The sequence below is a fragment of the Glycine max genome, chromosome 5 (genome assembly GCF_000004515.6).
Source record: "Glycine max cultivar Williams 82 chromosome 5, Glycine_max_v4.0, whole genome shotgun sequence".
NCBI lineage: Eukaryota > Viridiplantae > Streptophyta > Magnoliopsida > Fabales > Fabaceae > Glycine > Glycine max.
Genome location: NC_038241.2, coordinates 40,020,468 through 40,044,295, shown reverse-complemented (window position 1 = coordinate 40,044,295; position 23,828 = coordinate 40,020,468). Strand labels below are relative to the sequence as shown.

Sequence of the window (23,828 nt, the reverse complement as noted above, 5' to 3'; positions counted from 1 at the left end):
AAAATTATAAAATGAAATAAAAGAAAAACTTAATCTTATAAAAGAAAAAATAATGTACGGAATATTTGAAGAAAAAAAAAGACTCACCACATGCATAATTGAAAAAAGGAAACGCATTGCTTAACTTATTTCCCTCCCTGGGTCGGATCCTGTCAGGGCAAGCACTGTGATGTTTTTTTTATTTAATTTATATTTGCTTTATCAAGTTTTTTATGTGCAAAAGAAAGAGATCACCAAACACGTCTATGGATGGACATAGTTAATTAAATTAAACCAAGTATTTGTATCCAGAGCATGATATTAATTAAATACCTCCTCCTGGATACCGAATCCATCACACCATAATGGAGTTTTTATTATTATCATCATCAAGGGAAAAGAAAGACAAAATTACAGCACCATCAAACACATAAAAGAACAGCCTATAGCATCAGCTGAAACCAATTAACAAATCAAACATGGGAGAAAATGATGAAATAAAACGTTAACTGGGCAGTAGCACCGTGACTCATTTTAGTCAAGTAATCCGCACAGTGGTTGACTTGGCAAAGAGTATGGACAAGGAAAGTAGAGCATCAATTAATATCCCTAAGGTACCATTTGATAAAACAGAAAAAAATAAAATTCATATCAAAATTTAAAAATTTTCTCTCCTTCTTTTCACACAAGCAAACGCTTCCTAACCAAAGGAGCCAAATACTGAAATCCAACGAAACTGTCCGGTTTGTATGATTTGGACATCAACCAAAGAGTTCATTTCAAGGATAGCTTGTTGTATGTCAATTAAGGTGAAACATTTAATAACTAATTCTAGCAGAATACCTCCACGAGCAGAAATAATGGCTTTCTGGATACTGAATGCATTATAGTAAATAGATATTAATAATCACACACGTCTTATGAAGTTAACACTACATTTTAATCCTAAACCTTAAGATTTAAGTTTATAAGTCTTCTCTTTAATTATATGATACTCAACTTTTTTACTTTTGATCCAAGGAATCTTGAATTAAGGATTTATTATCGTCATCTTACTCGTCTAAGTCGATCACCAAATATATTTGTGTCTCAAATAGGAACATTCAAACTGAACTAGCTGGCCATCATTTACAGGATCAAGGACAATCATTTATTTCTAATTTTAACATTGCCTCTAGCTACTAAAATTGCAGAATTTTCGTCCCACCTAGAGTGTTTGGTTTGTTGGAGTACTACTTCATGTTTGGCCTCATTCCAACCCCACGTACACCGTTTGGACTTAGACATGGTAACTAACGGTTAGGCATGATAAGGTGGCGGATCAAGACCACTTTTAATTATGATACTAACAGTAACAGGTAGTTAACTATTGAATTATTGCAGAGACGTTTCACTCGTTTATTATTTAAGATATATAATTCTTGAAAGTGAAATTTGATAATACTCATCGAGATCGTGCTTGAATATATATTATGAGAAAGACGTCTGGTGGGTTTTTATGAAATACCCACTATATATAGTGGATAGATTAAAGTACAATTAACACCTCCAAAATGAGCTTCAGAATGATTGTTGAGTGATGCTACTAGGCTTAGGACTTAACCCTAAACCCTAAAATGATCCATTATTTTATAAGAACATATCTATGTTATGTTGTCCATACACATTTTTTTAGTATTTCATTAAAAATACATTCCTTCATTTTAAAATTTGATTTCTCATTTTATTTTATTTTTTAATTTAAATGTGAAGATTATGATTTATTCCATCAAATATCATTCTATTTCATTAATATTCTAGTAATTTAAACTACGAAACCTATTAAATAAATTTGAGATGAGATTAATTGACATCAAATGTCAAAAAATTCTACATACATTAAGTTTATAAAATTTGATGGAAATTATATTTATTTATCTATTGTTATATTAAAGGATATAATTATTGTTAACCTCTTTTTTTTTTCAAACTAAACAACAATAAATAAATTTTTATTTTATTTTTAATTCAAAAAGTAAAAAAGTCTTACTTATTTTTTATTAATACTTCTTATGTTATGTTCAAATAAAATATGTTGAGTATGTGAATCAATTAACCTAATATTGTTTCAGCTTAATAAAAAAAAAATTAAAATCTGAATATATAATTATATTAAATATTTGAAAAAATAATTTTTTGTCATGATATTTCCACTCAAGATTATCTCTCTATCTAGTTTAGACTACAAAAACTGAATTATATGGAGAAAAAAAAAAACACACAATGAAATGTGACAATGAGGTGGGGCTGTCGAAATTAGTCAATTGGACACCCCTCACATCATGTAGGCAGATGCCATTTTTTTTTCTTGTGAGCTGTGACTAACTGACATGTACCAACGAAACGTTGAATGAATGTCTTATTCTTGTCATTCTTGTTTTACTCAGATGCGAGCGATACTCAGTGGTTTTTTTCGTGAATATACTTTTTTTTCTCGTTTTCCTTTTAATGTATATATGATTTTGTAATTTAATTTCTAATCTATATTATTTTTGACTTGTTTTGATTCACACCACATGAATATGATCAAAGAGATTTGATGATTGTAAATTCAAATGAATGTGAATACACTCTATTTTCTTTTTGTTTTATTTTTAATTTAAAATATTATAAAATATAAATATTATATTATATAATTTTTTTTAATTAGTTTTAAAATTATTTATTTATTAAATTAAATTTTATAATTTTGTTTTTTATTTTTTTTTAAAAAAACATAAAAAATTGGATAAAATTATGATATAATTTTTTAGTTACGTTGCATGTAATTTTGTATTAAATTTATGTGTTATTGATATTTTTTTTGTTATGTTCGTTAATTAAAAAATAAAAAAATTAGTTAATAGTATTAAAATAAATTAAAAAATATAGTGAAAAAATAATTAATATATCTATCTTATTCACTATATAAGATAAAAAAAAAAAGTTAATAAAGTAACTACTAGAATCAGCCTATTGTGACGAGGGGATTGGGTTGAATGCATAAAGACTTAATTAAGTTTGATTATGATTATTATTATTATACACAATTTTTTTTAATAAAGTCATTTAATTGCAACTACAATAATTATTTGTAACCTTTAAAATAACAAATAAATTGTGAAATGCTAACCTCATTCTTTTTTTAATATTTTGTTTATGATTGACTAAAATTTATATAAAAAAGAAAATATTAATTTAAATGAGTTTCACTTATAAATTTGAAGAAAGTCATTAAATGAAAAAGGTAAAAAAAATAAGAGAAAGAAGAAAAAAAGAAAATAATAAATATAATAAGTCATAAAATAGAAAATCAAGAAAAAATAAAAAAAATGATTACAATTATTCACCCCTTAAGGAGTCGTGTTAGGCTACATGACAAAGACGGGACCAAATTATTGCGGATGGCGGCAACTTGTCAGTTTTGAAATCAGAAGTTGGGCATCCCACCGCGCATGCAGCTATTAAGGAATCTCGACGGCAATGCAACGTAGAGGGTAGGGTTCTTTCTTTTCTCCCAAAACCTTCATTCATTTGGACTGGTCCCTTTCTAATTAACAACACTTTGTCAATGCTGAGTACATCCTAAAGGAAAATGGTTCGTGAACGTCGATCCTATGCTATTTGTTGATATCTAGAGAGAGAAATATAACTGTAATAGATTGTTTGATTTAATAAAAGGAAAGAAATATAAAGAAATTAATGATACAATATATTAATAGAGTAGTTGTAATGTATATATTATCATTACTTCTTCCTAAATGTTTAAGGAGGACTCAGACCCTATTGTTTTTGGCTGTCTGCCAGCAAGCCACTAAAGTTAATATTTTCTTATGAGCAGAACTTCTAAGATAATTTTATTTTTCTTCAATTTTTTTTAAATATCATATGATTAAATTTCAAAAACAAATTATATAAAAAACTTATTTTTGTTGTTCAATTAGTTAGTATTTGTTTGGATGATAAATTATGTAATTTATTTTTAAAAGGCGCGTCATAATATTTTTTAGCTGTCACACTTTTAAATTAATTTCAAAATTTTTAAAAGCTAACGAAATATTAATGTTTTTAACGAAAAATAAAAAATAATCAAAATAAAACTTTTAAAAATATAAAAAATTAAAATAAATTTTTTAGAACTTAATATACCAAGAGAAAAAAACATTAAAATACAAAAGACCAAAAGTCACATTTAATCTTGTATTTTCATAACTGTGTTTAATTATCGACAAAATACTCTGCCATTTTATTAGAAATTACTTGCGATCATATTGTTGTCATCGCTTTGATGTGATTTTTCGTCTTACTCCATATTTTTATGCTCCATGATTATTTTTGTCATCGTTTTGATGTGGTTTCTCGCCTGATTCCATAATGTATGCCCCATGATCTCATATTTCTCCAAAGTTAAGACGCTTGTAATTAATCACATTTTGAACCAATAAAAGTTAGCATGTTCACCGGAAAAGAAAATTGTGAATGAAGCAAGGGATGTTAGGAAGACCTGGACGTCAAGAGATTATCGGGGTTTGTTAGTAAGTATTGAATAGATTTCTAAAGACAATGATAAATGCTGGCTTCAAAAACGTGAAACTTTCACTTGATATATTGAATTCCCTGTATAAGAACAAACACTCGTACACCAGTAGCTGTATGTAAAATAAAAATATAATAGATTGAAAGCCCTATTATGATGAATGACTAGACACTCACAAGCAATTAGCATGGAAAATGATACTTTGATAGCATACAACTAGATGAATTAGGGAAGCAGGATAGAAGGAGAACAACCGGAATGGCATGCTACAAGGGGACATGGAAACTTTGAATGAAAGCAACACTGGATAAAATAAAGCAAAAAGGCCATTTGCATGAATCGGAAGTTACAACAGATTACGTACATGATTCAAGATTGAGTAACATATAATACAGGAACCAGTCCAGCCATCTTGCCATCCCTACCAGGGCGTTTCTTCTTAACCTGCACGGCAAAGTATGCGATCAACAACTGATTCTCCTATGTATGATTAAAAAATATAAGGAATCCATGTAAATTCTAGTTAAATCTCTACTTCAGACAAGATACAAATTGTTATCTCATCAAAGACTTACATAAAACCAGCCATCTACTTCGTACTCAATCTCAACTTCTTCTCCTGCGGTTAAACTCAACTGCCAGGAAAAACAATGAAATTATATACATGCTTGCATCTAAAATATCCAAGCCTACCTCTAAATAATATTATAATACATCTACAAAGTGAACACAACAGGCCGAAAGGCCAAGTCCAAAGAAATATCGAATATGCATCAACATGTGAGACCTTAAAAAGTAAATCCATCAAAGTTAAAATCAACGTTTTCAAAAACCAGACTAGTTATTGAATAGGTAAAGGTTTATAGTTCATCAGTGTGAGTGTGTAACTGTAGTTGAATTGGTGATAATTAAATATATATTTTAATATTATAGGTGATAATTAAATATATATTTTAATATTATATAATATATTGAGCTGAAATAAATTTAAATCGTGTAAATTTTAGACTAACATAAACCGACCATATATAGGCTTGAAAGAAAAAAAATCAACAATAATAAGTTGATTTTGTGTATTTTTGTTTTTCAGGTCAAGATCCGTGGACACACATGCAAGCATTGCATTGTACAGCCGCGGTTCAAATTCACGCCACCATATGAGATCTTCGGTCTCTATTACCCATGCTATAAGTTGATTTCTAATTTATAACATAACTATACCATTTTCTTTAAGCTTTGTGTTGTCTTTGTTTTCAAGTCACGATGGTTTTGTCTCAAAAAGCCTTTTTAATAAATAAAAAATTTAAGAAAAAAAAAATAAGAAGTGAAAATTTAAAAAGGTTCAAAATGGGTTTCCAGGCACTGGTTCAACTAGTTTTGCACTATTTTTTATTCAATTTGTTGGATTGTTTAGACCGCCGACCTAACCTATTCCTAAATTTTCCAATTAAATGGCAGGTATGATGGTTTTTTCATCTACTGTTAAAATTTTAAATCAACTTACTTCATCGTCTCCTCCTGCTGTGAAGTCATAAAGTGCACTTCCATGTTGAGGATTTGCAGATGAAACTTGCTCATCATCTTGAGACCCAAAACTATGTGATCCATTCCCTGCTAGGGGGTTCTCAAATGACTCGTGTCTTTGTATGACAGAGGATGAGTATGACGGAGGCTCTTCTCTTATCTGAAAAGATTTTAAAGAGATTTAATATCAAAACTAGATAAGAATAATAAAATAAAACTAAAGCAGGCAAAGGGATCTTACTGGAGAACCATAACCTTCATACGTAAAGCCTCGGCTTGCTGGTGCCTTATCCTGTCATGGATAATTTAGATTTCCATAAGTAATTTCAAATACAAAAGAAGTTGACAATAACAGAGTTATGACATAAAAAAAAGTGAATCAATGTGATTATATTGCAACATTCAAGGTAAGGTGATTAAATTAAGAACTCATTGATGCAAAAATATTGTTAGAATATTTACAAAATATCTTGGTGGGGGAGAATGATGCACAGTAAATTAAGATAATTCAAAATCCCATAATTTCTTCCATCCATGTCCCTCTATTATGTATTCTGAGTATTCCTTTCACTCCCTTCAGTTTAATCTTTTGGCGTTGATTTTGTGCATTGATCTCGTGCTTGCATCTATTTACTGCTTGTGGACTTGTTTGGTGACCCAAAGTCACTCTCCTTGCCAACAGGCTTGGTTTCAATTTCATTTTTTTGGATCTCCTAAAACATTTTGCTGTTTGAAGCTTCGAAATGTTGTTTAGAGAAGTTTGGGACTTGCTAAGTTTGATTGCTTACCATTAAATTTCCAACAGGCTAATGATCATGATCATTCCAGACATCTCCAGCATCTCTAGTCCGTCTTTGAGTTGTATGCCATGCATGTCTGATGGAGCCCACTATATTTCTTCTTTTTTCAACTTTTATCTAAGGGTTTGTTTGTAATAAGTTTGAAGCTTAGTAAGCTTCAGCCTAAGGTACTAGAATACTACAGAAAGATGAGAATTATACTAGTCCCTAGAGACAGATAAATGAGGTCTAAAGGCCAATTGCCTACACACATTGATCCCATTATCTTGATGGTGGAATCCAATTCTCCATGGTTTACATATTAAAAAAAATACACTTCCCTTTGTACCTGTAATCTGATTTCAGAAAATTTAGGGAACTTTGAAATCTCTAATCCAGGGGAAATGTAATTGTAAGTTATGTTTCTAACTAACACCAATACCAAGACTTGACCATTCAATCCCCACATTAAATTAGAATGCTATGCACTATATCAGTCCTCTCGTGGCTTATAAAAGTATGCATAAAATATCAAATATAAAAGGTTCAGAAATAGCATCAAATTAGAAGTGTGGTACATGTTGCAAAACAAATTGATTCTTAATCATAATATTTGGTACCGTAGTTTGTGGCCGGGAACTAAACAGCGAAGGGTAGCTCATTCCTCCAAAGTGGGATGATATCGAAGTTTCAACTGATCCTGTTGAATCTGGAGATGATGATCCCAATGACTTTGCATCATCTTCCTGTTATTTAAAGGAATGAATTTAAGTGATACAAACCATAAATTTTAATACCCAATGCATCATATGTAAAAGGGATCTGGCTTAATCATTACCTCTAGCTCAGACGATTCTAGAAGTGTTTTTGCCCACATATCATCATAGCTAACTGAAGGCCTAGAGATCATATTCTCTTCATCAACTTCTGGGGCATCTGTTCCAGCACCTGCCAGAAATTCATTTACCTAAATCCAAAAAGAAAAAAAAAAACATTTCAATTTAAAGTCAACTTAGTTTCAAATCACAAAGAATATTAGCTTTAAATTTTGCACACAAACACACACATATTGCTAACCTCCACACATTCATGTGGAAGTTAGCATCATCCACATTTTGATGTGGACTATAAATCTATCATTTTCTGTTAAAAAAATTGAACAAAATGGGTAAAATGTCTTTCTGAATTCTTAATGCTTTGGCTTTTTAAATTACTCACATAACAATCTCTCATTATTTTTCTCACCCACCCCAGTGTTCCAAAATATGAATTCTGTTACATGAAAAGCACGAATTTTCAACTGCAATTTGTATCTCTTATATCACCAAGTGTAAATGCTGGCTGCCTGGTTGATAGTCACCATTCAACAACTTGCAGTTTGCTAGTCTGGCATGCCTCTTTACAAATAAGAAATTGAAGAGTCTAGTAATAGACGAGTTTCTAATTTTCAAATGTAAATATCAGAAGTAGTAATTTTTCTTAGGCAGCACATGGGAACATCAACGTAAGGAAAGTGTGGTTCAAATAACTGAAAATATTTAAATATTTAAATTTTAAAAAGTAAAAAGACAATAGTGTCCATTATATTACGTTATTTTAACAAGAATAGATGCGAGTTGTTAGTCCAAAACAAAATGCAAAGCATGTTAATCTCCACAGGAAGGTGAGGAGGTTAGCAATGTGTGTTAAAAGACATGATCAATTGACAGCAGGTGTCAAACTTGACAAGATGGCACCTTTAATAACATTTTACAATGTTAAATTTTCTCAAACCAACCATACTACTAAAAGTTTTCAGGAAGTAGATTAAGTATACAAAATTTCATATAATTTAAAAACTTATTGATACTTCAATGCACCACTTTATTTGAATGTATAACGTGTTATTTAAAATATAAATATTTTTTTACTATTATGAATGTTTAAATTATCTAAACTTTGATATGCATAATCATCAAATGATAACATCATCCAATGGTTAGATTGCTAAAATTTAATATTTGTAAAAGTTATTAAAAGCTTTGTTTCCACTCTTCTAAAATAAAGGCTTCACAAACTCAGATATAACTAATAATTTCGTTTTATAAGACTTATGATTAAGTTGTTTTATCTATTTCTAGTTTAAAATGATTACATTGAACTCTATATATTATCTATATGATATATTTGAAGTAATTTTTCATTGTCATTGAATCTTACTAATTGATACAAATTAAGATTCAAAATTCAAAAATTAGCTTGGCAATTCACAATTTTATAACCTATTTTATATACACACACACACTCTACCACATAAGCATTAGTAAAATATTTTCTAATCAAATTAAAGAGAAGGAAAGCAAAATAGATAAAAGGCAATACATTAACTAACTTATACCCTATTCATTGCTGGTGCGTTGTTCCCCCATAAGCCATCATCACCAAGGTTTGCTGCCCAAGCATTTACTAGGTCATCATCAAGTGTATCAGGCTCAGCAGCTGGTGGTTGGGATTCATAGACAAGGTCAGATATACCAGTGGCAACAGCTGGATCACTCAAACCAGTAGATGCACTAATATTGTGGCGTGTACGATAGATGTCAATGAGTTTGGCACTATAAAAAATTCAGAAGAAAATCATATTTAGAGAATAACACCAATAAGACTTGTTAGTGGTAAAAATACTATGTTATTCTTCTATTCTCAGGAAACTTATATGAGAATATTTATGATCAACCAAACAAGTTTAGTCATTCTTAGGAATCATAATTCCCAGGATTTATGAGTCTCAGTAATGATAATTTCATGGCATGAAAAAACTTTTCTTGTACCAACGCCTAGGTCTTAATTTTTACAAATGCCTAATGAACTTAAGGACAAAATTCTAAAAAAAAAAAAATCAGAATCACAAAAAATGTGAACACTCAAAATTCAAAACAAAGTTCCTCAGCCCATTTTGAAAAGTTATCCTTCTGATGCACTCTCCTGTATGCAGAAGAGCATACTAGTCTCTTTAGATACAACATGAGTAACATGCAAAATTAGTTCGAATACAGAATGCAATTAAATATCAATACCTTATTGGGCCCAAAGGTAGATACTTTGTTCTTGGAACATAACAAAACAATGAAACAAGGTCTAGCAGCCTTTCATGGGTTTCATATAGTTTCTTCAGTTCATCGTCAGTCCATTCTTTCTTAGCATTGTCATGATTGCGTATTTCCCTATTCATAAGCAGTTCATGAGCATTAGTAATCAAGATCATCAAATTTGAAAAAAAGCACAAAATTAGGATTTGGCTCTCACTTGATCAAATCATCTTGTGCTCTATACATCTCATCCAGAACCTTTATCATAGGACTTAATAAAACTCCAAGGCCTGTACCACTTGCTCCTTGATCTTCTCCATTACTAAGATGCATATCAGAGAACTGTGACTGAAGACCACCTTGCCCCAAAGTGTGCAGAAACTCATAAATCTGTAACCTGAAAGGTTCACCAGATCTAATTGCCATTGTTGTAAGAGCTTGAGCAGCAATAATTCGAATCTGCATGTTCATTTAACAGAGAATATTTAAGTTGAACAGCAAGAACAAATAACCATGTGGTAAAACTATGCACTAATACCCAGAGGCTGAATCAGACCAAAACTTTGTGAAGGCCAACTAACACTATTTTATACTAATAAAGCATATCATTGTTCTCATAGTCTATCTAATACCATTTAAAAAAATCATTTCAAATTTTGAGATAGGTAATAAACAAGGGAAACCACTCAAGTGGGTAATATATACCTCCCAGCTGCCATTGAATGCACACCTCTGGAGCCTTGTCAAGGCACCTGCTAGAGTAGGATTACGAGAACTAGCAGCAGCAACCATTTTGTCAGCATCTAACATCATCAATGCAGTACCAGGCGGGGTAGCAGATTCCCAAGCATATTCAGAAGCAGCATAATTTGCATTTTCCCCAAGAAACCATACCTTAAAGCACAAGTTGTCAGAAAAAAGAGAAACTTAATTCAACATTTTTATTGGGTTGCAGAAGCCAAAGAATGAGTAAGGTATCTGAATAAATAGTAATGCTTACAGCAGCTTGAACTAGTCTTTGTAATGCAAGAGCAGACTTTGGGTCAGATGCAGACACCCTGTCCACTGAAGTAAGACCAAGCATTGACCCAGGCTGCGGAGGTGGTAGATCAAGTACAATTGTGACTGCTTCTAAAGCTTTATGTTTTCCATCAGGACCAGCTCCAACAAGACAAGTCTGAAAGCAGACTATTCATTTAGTCACTCATTCTTTTAAATCAAAATCATCAAGGAAACTCAAAATTGATCAAATGAACTGGGTATCTGTGTGCATGCATCTAGTATGTAATGTGGATATGTTGCTTCGGAAGTTGTGGTTTGTATTTGTCTCTACTTATCATTATTAGACCACTCTGTTATAAACAGTTGCGTACCAAACACATCAATTTTAAAAAATAAAAAAAATAAAACTGACCTTCCAGAGCAGTTGCAACACATCAGCATCAACCTTTCCGGGAACTTTGGTAGCAAATATTCTTGCAATTTGAAGAAGAGTAACAGCCATATCTGGAGAAGCCTTCAAAGCAAAATTGAAATAACTATTAAGCAAACTTAGGTTTTCTATTATGCATGAATACAAAAGCACATTTACCCATTGCATGCACTAAGATATACAAAGTTTATAAGGAAGACTGGTACTAAGATATTGTTATTTATGTCTCTTCAGCAAAAGACATTTTTAAAAATTTCCCTGCATTCAAGCTCATACCCCCTCATTTATAGTACCCATGGCTTTTATCCTTACTCAGAGCATGGGCAAAAAATGCACACAGGCACAATAATATTTGAACATAATCCAACAAATGATAACTACAATATGGTATCCTAATAAGGTGTTAAAAGAAAAGGAGTATTGGATATAAAAAACCATTCATGATCCTTTCACCTAACAACTTAAGCTTTTAGGAGAGTTGGTCTTTCACATGATATTAAAGCCTCCATGGCCAAGTGATCAAGAGTTCAAACATTGCTTCCTTATTCTTTTAAAATGAAGTTGGAAAACTGCAAAAAGTAATGCATTGTCCATCCTTCGAGTTCAAAAGGATCTCACATGAAAGGGGTCATGCAAGGTATAAAACCCCATCCATAAGCCTTCACTTGAAAGATTAAAATTTAAATAGAGTTGGTCATTTAAAGGCAGCAAATCAATCTATATTATTACCAAAAATATTGCTAAAATTCAACCATATTGGTTGCTCATTGCCTCATCCTTCAGGTAATGCTTTATTGAACAAATCCAAGTATGTTTCACACAGATATTCCATTCACAAGAGAAAGTCCATTTACCTTAAAACGAGCATGCAAAGTGAGTAGTACATCATTCAATAGTGCTGCTGGCCAAGCTGGATCAGAAAGTTCCGATGCAATAATAGATTCTAGTTCATCAAATGAGTCAAATGGACCTTGCATCCAGATTAATGCCTTGATCACCATGGCTCTTACATAAACACATTCACAGGCAACTGTTGTCCGTACCACTTCCATTAATGAAGCCAACATACCCGAGACAGTATCTCTGCCAGCGGTTAAATTAGATACTGAAGAAGTTCTTCGAATGCCTACATTAAGTATCAATTAAGTATATAATAAGATAATAGTTCAACATGTTGAGCTATCACTGAGACTCAATCTGAACGTGTGTATTAGATTGGTTTTAGGATAACTAGGCCTATGCAACTATGGTGTGGTAATCAAATTACAGTTATATTGTATCTAACTTTACATGAAACACACACACATAGAAGTGAACTTTCTTTGTCAAAAACTTCACAGGGATTCATTTTGACTATGAGTGGGTGCAGAACTAACAGACATCTTTATAAAAGTCTTTAAGATTAACCTCTATGATCCAGCATGAAAAGGAGTGTTACAAAAGAATCATGTATATGTTAAAAGTATTAAACATAGGTTGTAACTATGCTTGTACTAAACCTAGCTTATTAGTACAAATCAGACAAGCAGCCTAATCAAGCAAATCCACAGTACAAGCATATACCAATCTCTTTGTCTTTTTTTCTACAAAAATAATCAGAAACAACGACTATAAGCATCATTGGAAATCTCCAAATACAATATAAGAATATAGGAAAAATCCAAGTCTCACATCAGCTAGAGATAATGCCAAGATAGAGTATACAAGTGGGAGACAAACCTCACCCTATGAGCCAACTTTTGGGGTTGAGTTAGACTCAAATACACATTCTAAGATGGTATCAAAGACTATCCTAGATCCATCAAACAGGCCACCAACTGTATTATCCACACACCAAGCCCAAAAGTGTTGGGCGTGAGAGAATGTATTGAAAAAAATCAAAGTCTCACATCGGCTAGAATAGTACCAAGATAGAGTATATAAGTGGGGGGACAACCCACACCCTATGAGCTAGATTTTGGAGTTGAGTTAGACCCAAACCCACATTCTAAGAGAAAAGAATAGCTTAACCAAAGGAACAACTGAACAAACAAAAGAAACCGGAAGGGAAGATCATGAAGATAAGAACCTAGGAAAAATATTATGATTCTCAAGGATCAATTCTCCTAAAAGCTTAAGTGGTTTTGTGAAGGTACAAGATTGTTTATATATCTCTTGACAATGATATTTAATATTCAAGAAACTTTTTGTAACTCTCCGCATCTATATCTAACTATTTACAATAATAAAAAAAAGAAGACCAAAAGCCTTGTTTACAATGCCACGCAAGCATGCACCATTAAACAAATAAGTAAGCATTACTTTCAGGATGTGTGCTTTCATCTGAATCATTATAATCTGTAGCCTCAGCAAATGTATTGACATGTGCTCCTTCTTCAACATCTTGTATGCCCAAAGCAAAGGCAGCAGCCCGACTTTTCCCCATCTCCTGTACAACTCTAGCTGCTGCATGAAGCACAGGTCTAGAAAAGCTACGGAAAGAACTCTCTAACCTGAAGAGCAGTAAATAATAGACAATGTGCATTATGATTAGAAAGTTTATACTTCACACGAGTCAATGACTTGATAATTCAACAAGACAAAATAGACATGCAAGCAGAAATACACAAATGAGTTTTTGAACCTTCTCATTACAAGTTTAATAAGCAGTTGAGGTCGTTTCGTCTTCTGTTTATCTTTAGAACTTTCCTTTGATGACGCATCTGGTAACTTGAGAATTTCCCTGGTCAAACGATACCACCCAGCTGCACGCTCCTCAGTCCTAGAATGTGTAAACATAATAAGATTACATCTAACCCAATCACAAGGCAGAATGTTAACATAGTAACTTTCAAGAAACTTATAAAACCTAGACAATCAAAGTTAAAAATATGATTAGCAGGGTATAGAGATTATTATTATAAAACATAAACCACACCTCTCAGCATTATCATATTTTCCTAGTACGCACAAAATTGCCTCAAAGCAGACTCTTTCACTAGGATCCAATAGAAGCTGATAGAGCACTGAATTGAACTGAGATCTAATATCTGATCTCTCTGTACATGCACACAAAACAGAAATTTAATCATAGCAAATTTCCCAAGGATCAATTTTCATTAAACACAAGCTTTTTAATATACCAACCATCTAAAGCTCTAGCCCTTGATATTGTACAACATAACCTCGCTAGAGAAACTCTAGCGAGAACATCATGCAAGTGGAGAACATCTTGTAAAGCCCCTGCACATAGACCAAATAACCATCACCAAACTATATAATTATGGTGGAAGCGTGGAACAACATAAAGATAGTAAATTATTAAAATCTACAAAGCCTTATATCTTAGCAGAAAAACGCAAATTAATTATGCAAAAATGTTCCACTTATATTTTGATTCTATGGTTTATTAAATACCAGAAGTGGAGTTCCTCTCCAAGTACAGTACACACGCAAATTATGAGACAGATGTTATGCAATTTAAGTGTTTTCACATATTTACTGACTAAAAACTGGTTCTTGGTCACTAAATACTTTTTTTTACTGAATAAAAATATATCACTTTCAATGTCATATTCAAACAAACACACAGAAAGGAAGGCAGGAAGCAAAGACAGTGAAGATCCAATAAGCATACCTCCAGGCTGCACATGCTTTCCTGCATAAGAATATCCAAGAAGCATTAGATTTAGGGGATTTTGGAGAAATTTGTTTCCAACACTATTACAAAAGAATATGCAATGAAACACTTGAACACCATTTGAATGGAAAATTTATTAAGATGTACACTGTTACCTAAGGCCATTGCAACAGCATAAGGATCCATTGTAGCTATCTCAGAAACAATTTCCAGTGCATGCCTCACAGCAACTGGATCAGCAAATGAAATCCTGCAGTCAACTCTAGTTTTGAGATTTGAGAACTATAGACCAGAAACAATGGAAGAATGCAAAAGCTAATAATAAATTATGCAAACTTAATGCCAGCTCCAAAATAAACGAAAAGCAAGAAGAAAAAAGTTGCACAAAGAGACGCCATGAACTATTTGTTCCTCTAAGTTTTGGTTCTAGGAGTAACTTACCCTTGTACAGCATAATGCAGAAATGCTGGATTCCCAGGATCCAGAGGGAGTCTTCTCAGAGCACTCAAGGCAGCATATTGTAGATTGCTTCGGATGATAGACTATATGATCAAGCATATAACATGTCAGAGATGTAATATAATATCATTCAAGTGTCTTCACCTACTAACTTAAGCACTAGGGCTTGTGGCACAGTGAACTATCCATGGTTATAGCCCAACAGGCCTTGCGTGAGTGGGTATGTTAGAGATGTGTATTATAAAACCATTCATGTGTTTTCACCTAAAAGCTAGGAAGCACAGACACTTAAAACAGCTGTGTTGTTGTGTCGTATCTAAGTCGAACATGTGTTTATGTCAACACTTCTAATTGTGTTTACAATTTTTTTCTTTCAATTTTTTTATTTTTATTTATATACCAATACAGATAGGAAAACTGTAATAATTATATAAATGATACTACCTCCGTCCCTAAATATAAGACCTAAATATAAGACTCTTTTTTCAAATTTGTTTGTCCCTTTTTATAAGACTCTTTTCAAGTTGTCTTTTGCATTAATTATTTATTAACCAAAACACCCTTAATTACTTTACAATGAATGCTATGAATTAAAGAGATAAATGCATTCTCTCTTATAAGGATTGGAGAAGAAGACTAGCACACATTAATTAATTAGGTATAAAGTAATTAAGTGGAAAGAGAGAGATGATGAGTCCCGATATTTTTAAGGGTAATTTTGAAAAAATAATACAGATTGCAAACAAACTTAATGTTACTAACTAAATTAACCAACTTTCTTAAAGGGTGGCAATTAGTTAAAAGAGTTTTATATTTAGGGACGGAGGTATAGCATTTTATTATGTCTAAAATGACTCACTACCATTTAAAATATTGATTCTCTCTTTCGATTTAAGATTTGTTTTATATTAACTTTATACTAAAATTATGTGTTGTATTATAGTTGTGACATGGCTGTAATTTTTTAACATTTGGCATATCCCCATATTAACTTGGTGCTTCAGATGCAGTATTGTCAGTACCAGCAATCATGAATTCTGGGGCAACTGTATTTCCTCCTTTTTGCAAGGTTCTTTTCAGGTATAGATTTCAGACTCAAGGAAATTACAATAAAGCGAAACACCTATTCTGCAAAATATTTAACTGTAAGAATCTTTTGTCAAAAGTTCTGACATTATGGTCTGATTAACAGAGAAGGTATTCAAAGTCAAAGATCTATGCTAGACAAGAGAGTCCCAGGAGATAATCACCCCAGTGTTATACCTCTATTTTTATCCTTTTCTCATACTGCAGGACCATTGATAGCTCTTGAACTTAATCTTGTGAGGAGTTGTCATTCAAATTTTGGGAAGTCTCTTTTCTTAGATCTTTTTCCACCTTGATTGGCTTTCTACTATACATCATCTACTTTTTGAGGATTTACATATATTTAGAAACCTTTATGTAGGTAAAGACTGATACAATATCAAGATCAGTTGTTTTCTCCTAGTAAAAGAATATTATATTATCAGGAAGAATGAGAGGTGTCAAACAGTTGTTCTAATAGCTTGCTCTCACCATATTTTTATAAACCTAGAATTGTGCATTGCTTTGAATGGTAAGAGGAAACAGTTCCATCATAGGATATAAAAAAAGATTCACTTAAGTTAAAAATTTAAAAAAAAAATGCATGATAAAAAAAAATAGTACAAAGCAATGATCTTACGTCTTTATCACCACCTTTAACCCCAAATATGCCTTTCTTTCGCTTTTGCTCAGCATCACCAACCTAAAAATCATTAATGGCAGAAAAGGTGAAGAAAGCTCAAGTGCCATGATTTGAAAACTCTTTTTGATACAGAAAGAACTTTTTTTACAGAGAAAGCAAGAAAAGGAGAATAACTCCAAATAAAGTTTAAAAAAAAAAACTAAAGAAAACAAAAACTAGATTGAAAAGGAGTAAATACAAAATGAAAACAAAATAATGGAGCTCTTCAATCCCTTTGTATGTCAGACAATGGAACTCTTTCGAAGAAACCATGCATTAAACACCATTAAAGAGTCTATGAAATTGTTTTTTTCCCAAACGGTTATAGGGACAAATATTTTGAAGGAGTTGATACATAGAATTCAGTTCACCCAAAGACACCAAACAACAGCATATACAGTGCGATTCATACTATAACCACGATGATTCAAAAAACCTTAAATTGAAGTCCAAAAATTCCGAGAAGAACTGCTGGATCATCACTTATTCAATGAATAGATATAATTAAAAAAACTCAAGGAAACGTTTGTCAAGAAGAAATAATTTCAATTTTCTCTACTATTTAGTACGACGACGAAGAATCAAATTATCACTATATTCCTTCCTTTCAACAAGATATTAAGAAAATTTTGGCCTATTCCACAATGTCTCAATTGAGTTATATGATGTTAGCACTTCCATATAACGTTGCCCGCTTTTTCTAACCAAAGACCGAAATCTTAACTAAAAGAACAAATCCAAACTCAGGGCATACCCAAGATTGACAATGCACATCAACAGATTCAAACAACTTATTCTGAATAAAGGTGGCTACAGGAATAATTAAAAATAAATGGGTAAAAGTCAGCATCTTATATACATAATGAAGACAGGAAAGCTCAAACCTTCTCTAGTATACCAAATACAATTTCATACAATCTGGACAAAACATCAGAGTTGGATGAAGGAGCATATGTAAGTGCCTTCAAGGATTGCAATCTTCGAGCATGAACTTCAAAACATAAGTTGAATAGGAATCAAGACATAATCTCAATAAAAAATGAAGGCATACTTCAACAACTAAAACCCATGCATTGTTTTAAAGAGATGACCAATTTAATTTTCAAACATGACAAACTCGCGTTTACCAATATAAAAAAATCCATTCCATGTGCATAATTCTGATGTCAAAAAATTTCAAGAGATGATATTAACTCTGGATTTCATGTATCTCTGTACTCTACTACTACAATTTAATGACAACATAGCCACAATGAGGGCGAGCCCTGGTGCAGCGGTAAAGTTGTGCCTTGGTGACTTGTTGGTCATGGGTTCGAATCCGGAAACAGCCTCTTTGCATATGCAAGGGTAAGGCTGCGTACAACATCCCCCCCCCATACCTTCGCATAGCGAAGAGCCTCCGGGCAATGGGGTACGAAGTTTTTATAGCCACAATGACGTCTAGATTGAGTCTCAAAATCCAAATTACTGATTGCAGATGCTCCAATTACAAGAAAAATTCTTTTTGTCAAATCAAAGAAATGCAAGAAGTATCCTGCTCAAGATAAACTATAATTTCGGATTATTTTCATGCAGGCAAAATTATTTGTTCATCTATCCAAATAAATAATAAAAGTTAATGCAAATTATATATCGCCATCACAGCATCACTATAAAATTTAGATAACAGAAAACCTAAATTTAGACTCTATTTTCTGTTGTGAACGGAATATTTCATTTCTCTGAATTTTCCTTCCTATAATGTACCAATCTCATTATGCGTAGAATCTCAATAAACAATTTATATTAAACTAAACACATCTTTGAATGCAGTGATTTCCTGTCTCTCCAAACTTTGTCTGCCTTCACAAGTGCATTTTATGTACTAGACAAGCCAGGACACATGTATTTGCTTTGTCAACAAAGAGCTTAAAATCTAATATATATGCCAAAGCTTATTGGTCCAAAATTCTTAACATCTTCAGGTAAATCTATTTACAAAATTACTGCAATGAACAAGGAGTGGATGGGAACTCAACTCATTCACTCCACATGAGTTCGAAGGATTTTGCATAAAATAAAATTTAAATTAACAGCCCAAAAGAACTATAACTCTTTATCAACTTAAGGTAAAACATATAAGCCCGTACATGCAAGTATGCAACCTTATGCTTAAAATGATTAAAACCATCAAAAATAAAAGTGAGTAACCACTCACATTCAGTTTCAGCATTTGTGGCTGCTGCAGTAAGCTGCTCTACGATTCTTGGCACAACATCAGCTCGAGTAACACCTCCAACTGCATCAATATCAGCCAGAGCATCCCAGTTAGGAGTTGGTATCCCACCACCTGTGCTCAAACCTTGGGGACCAGTGTCAGATAAAATTCTGGCAAGGTAGTAATAGACGTATCGGAGAACACTTCTATCTTCACATTGCTGATTAAGCTACAGAACAGAGACAGAGATACAAGATTTTGACAACAGATTAAGCAAGGGTAAACACATTCCATAACGAAATATCAGTATGACAAATTATTGTACTATTACATGAATTCAGAAGCATGGTCGTCCGTTAGAAAAAAAATGCCACTAGTTTGCCATAGGCATACAAAGACACACCTAAAGTTTTAATCTAACAAGTCAAAAGAACAATTCAAGCTACATTGAAGATGAAAACAGCTTATAAGAAAGCATTCAATTTCAAGGGAATTGGGACATACTAGATAAGGGAAGATCAGAAACAACTTATAAGAAAGCATTCAAGTTCAAAGGAGTTGGAGCATACCATGAGAAGAGAGGGAGCCAACGAAGGGTCCACAGAATTATACACTGCAAGCTTTGGAAACACATGATGCACTAATTGCCGTTGAGAACTTTTCTGAAACCACATTACCATCAAAAACAAAAACATAAGAGTAGACCAGCCACGAAAGCACATTAGTGGATCTTATGTGGATAAACTTCTCCACAAGCACTTAGAAGAAAATAAAAAGGTAAAATGAAATAATCTTATCCCATAAGTTAAAATCAACTTATGCAGTCCTCTCATCTAACTTCTCTAAAAGTTTAAATGGGCAAGTTGATTTAGCCTATTGGAGAAGCTCAATTCCTTTTCTCTTTATTATTTACTTCTCCTACATAAGTGTTTATAGAGAAGTTAAGTTTATCCAAACAGGGATCTGCAAAGAAAGTGGCCACACTTACCTGATCAGAAGTGGCAGCTAGCTCGTGAATACTTCTAGCGAGTTGTGAATAGGAAACTGGCTGCAGAAGCAAACAAGCACGAAGATCAAACGCACAGAATTATGCACTATGACACTACCAATACTAAAAGAAGAATCTTGTATGAGAGGTATCGTCGTATCAACTAAACTCTGGCTGACAATAACACGGAACTTTCAAAAATACATATGCTAAAGCGATATAGTTACACTCAAAACTAATTGATCCACGACGCGCAACAAATTAATCATGAAGCGCGCAAGTTCTTGTAATAAGAGATGAAATTACGGTACTTTTTTCTTTTGCCTTTGCGGCATGATATTGGTCCTAACTGGATGCAAAGCAGCTTTGGCAGCAGAAATGGTATCGTTCTGGATCTGCATCAGCGCGGCTCTCTTCGATTTCTTCTCCGCCGGAGGCTTACCTAACGCCGAGGGCAGAGATGCCGGTGCCGTCGGCGCCGAAGATGCAGCCGCAGTCGACGAAGACGACGGCGCCGGAGTAGGGTCCGCCGTTATCAGATCCATGAGCGTCGTTCCCGACGAGTCCTAACCAAAATCAGAATTAAGAAGGTTGGAGTTCGAATTCCGAAGGAAATGTAATGAGTGCGAAGAAGAAGAAGAACTAAGTGCGTTGTAAGGAATTACAGCCATTTTGTTGTGGTGTGATCGAAGGATCCCTTTTCGCTATCTTCTCTATTGTATGCGCTACGCTAATTCGTCACCGGGGGTGTGGCCAACCGTAAGAATAGACGAGTTCCGCCATCTTTTTTATTCGCCTTTTTTTTTAAATTCTAGTTGCCCTTTGGACGTTTTTTTTCGGTTATTAATTTTAATTAATAATTAATATGTCTTTTGTTGGAAAAAAAAATAAGAAAGGAAAAGTTACTATCTTGATTTTGATAAATGAAGTGAATAATAGTCAATTTTATGATATTGATAACATAATTAGTAATTATCGTGTGTTGTTCTAGATTTGACATGTTGAGTCCCAAATTCATGAAAAATTATAAATTATATTATTATAAATTTAACATGTTGAATTACAAATCATGAAAAATAATCAATTTGATTAGAATATTGATAGAAATAGTTTATGATACAGTAAACTAACACCTCTTAGTTACAAAAATACAAGTTTATTTTTTTTTCTTTTAAAAGGATGGTTATTGATATGTAAAAAATAATATATAAGTGTCTTCATGTCTTAACTCAAAGTATTAATATAAGTTTGTTTTTTTTTTCACTTTTAAAATAAATGCAAAGAATAAATTATAATTATCACTTTAAATGATGTGCATGTTTGGGTTTTTGTTTAGAGACCCAAAACATAGATTTGCAAAATGAACTTTTTTTATACTTTTAGACTCAACTTAAGTTTGAGAGGTTGTTATTGGTTTTACAAACATGTATTATATGTATTTGTTATGGATTGGATTGAGGTTCAATTTTCATCATGACTTTCACAATCTTGTATATCATAAAATCCCAAAGATATAATCGATTATCAAAGTCACATTAATAGCAATACAAATAACTTATCTCTACATTAAAACATATAATTAGGCATAAGAGGTGTTAAGCCCTACACTAACAAGGTAAACCCATTCACCATGATATCTCAGTCGTGCTCAAACTTTTATTGGGTTCTAAGAAGTTTGGATGAGTCAACAATCAACTTTAGACTTATATAACATTCTACTTTGAATTCTCTATCACACTCATTTTAAACATAATTTTAGCATTGTTTGTAGGAATTGATCAATTTGATTCCCACCTAACAATGTTAATAATAGAAGCCAACAAATCTAACTTGATATCACACTTGATGATTATGTGCATGGTATCACTTTGCCCGACCAAAACAATATAACAATCAAAATAGGCTTGAAAAACACATAATCCTTTCACTTATACAATAACAAATCTATGATAATACATGGACAATAAGATTATAGATCTAATACATGAAGCATTATGCTGCCTTTAGAAATAAAATAAGGAGTTGTGTAAAGTTCAAAAGGCAAAGTTGTTGGAAAATAATTCAAATTTGAAATTTCAAATCCTTGTGATATTGTTTTGATTTAGAAGATATTATTTATCTTTAGGTTTTGTTTGTATATAAAATATACTATTTATAAATTAGAGTTTTGTTTCCTCATTTAAGATTGGGATGTTAGATCTATAGATAGGAATTTTTGAGATGAGAATAACCACTCAACCTTGAAATAGGTCACTACCCCAAGTGATAGAGAGGAATTATGTGGAAGGAAGATTTATAAGTTTGTTCAACTTGTCTCAAAAACTTATTGTGAGATTGTGGGTGCAGGGTGAAAATCTGAACCACGTTAAACAAATTCGAGTTCATGAATGTAGGGATAAAAACTTGAATCATGTTAACAAAATAAACTATGTGGACGTATAGATGAGGATTTGAACCATATTAAATAAATTTGTATGATCTTTTCATTTTTTTATGGTGTAGTCCTTTTTATTTGCTCGTGTGATTTTTCATGAATAAAAAGATGTGTGTTTTTCTCCAACAAAAGTAAATATCTCATAATGATTTAGAACAATGAGTTTGAAATGAATAATATGATATGCATTCCTTAAGACTTGAGGACAAGAGATAATGTCCTTAGTTGGTTTTGGTCTTTACTCTTAAAGTCAATCCATAATTAGGACGGCATTTCATTTGCCTTTGCGAGACAATTTATTACAAAGCATGAAATCCACAAGGACTCAAACATGCTTGTTAAGGTGATTTTATCGTTAGAGTGTATTTTGAAAAGTTTTCTACGAAGGTTTTGTAAAGAGATTGGTTAAGTTCATAATTTATCTAAAAATATTAAATTTCACATGGTAATATGTCAATTAGAAAATGATCTTTGTTTGCCTCATTCATAACCAAGGCAAAACTAAGGAATATAGATGAATTTGGGATTTGTATAGTCAAGCATGTCAAACATAAGAAATACCTTGAACAAGTTGAAATCAATGTCAACACCTTGGTCTCATGAGGAGGAAATGGAAAGAACCAAGAGAAAAACAAAAGTTAAATGAAGAGTTGAAGTTGAGAAAAGTATCACAATTCCAAGAAAAATTATGGACCATGTGATAAAATAAGAAAAAAAATGTTTAGAGAAAAATGCAACAAAGTTTACCCAAATTTCACGATCTCCTTATTAATTAAACAAGTTTGGTTTATGTATATTTTTCTTGAGTTCTAAAAAATAATAAGTTTTGTTTGACAAAAAGTCATTTAAACAATTAGGAGGAAATAATTATCTTTTTAAAACAAACTAAATTAAATATTTCGTTAAGCACATGTTTTTTTTAAATATCTTTTTAAAATGTTTAATGGTAATAACATTTATATTTTACTATGAATCATTTAATATATTGAAAATAGCAATGATATACTAGTAATATATAGTTGCAATTATAAATATAAATAAGTAACA

The 23,828-nt window shown here is 32.2% G+C and overlaps 1 protein-coding gene across 1 annotated transcript; it reads right to left on the bottom strand.

The window, feature by feature from the left end:
• Positions 1–4,575: 4,575 nt before the first annotated feature.
• On the bottom strand, positions 4,576–21,152 carry LOC100805441 (uncharacterized). The gene is made up of 27 exons (XM_006580438.4): positions 21,013–21,152; positions 20,659–20,913; positions 20,348–20,407; positions 19,929–20,021; positions 19,360–19,588; positions 18,047–18,153; positions 17,121–17,183; positions 15,398–15,498; positions 15,112–15,206; positions 14,954–14,974; positions 14,464–14,559; positions 14,255–14,375; positions 13,961–14,098; positions 13,639–13,829; positions 12,192–12,463; positions 11,320–11,421; positions 10,906–11,082; positions 10,611–10,799; positions 10,123–10,364; positions 9,894–10,040; positions 9,215–9,431; positions 7,676–7,804; positions 7,458–7,583; positions 6,300–6,350; positions 6,039–6,218; positions 5,110–5,169; positions 4,576–4,978 (listed from the first exon to the last, which is right to left on the bottom strand). The coding sequence occupies exons 1-27, from the start codon at positions 21,016–21,018 to the stop codon at positions 4,904–4,906; spliced, it is 3,543 nt and encodes a 1,180-aa protein (XP_006580501.1). The 5' UTR covers positions 21,019–21,152; the 3' UTR covers positions 4,576–4,903.
• Positions 21,153–23,828: the final 2,676 nt, after the last annotated feature.

Coding starts and splice junctions, on each gene's coding strand:
- LOC100805441 (XM_006580438.4), bottom strand. Junction 18,154..19,359: donor CACAAATGCTGAAACTGAAT/GTGAGTGGTTAC, acceptor TATGTTTTGAAG/TTCATGCTCGAAGATTGCAA. Junction 6,219..6,299: donor ATGAAGGTTATGGTTCTCCA/GTAAGATCCCTT, acceptor AAATCTTTTCAG/ATAAGAGAAGAGCCTCCGTC.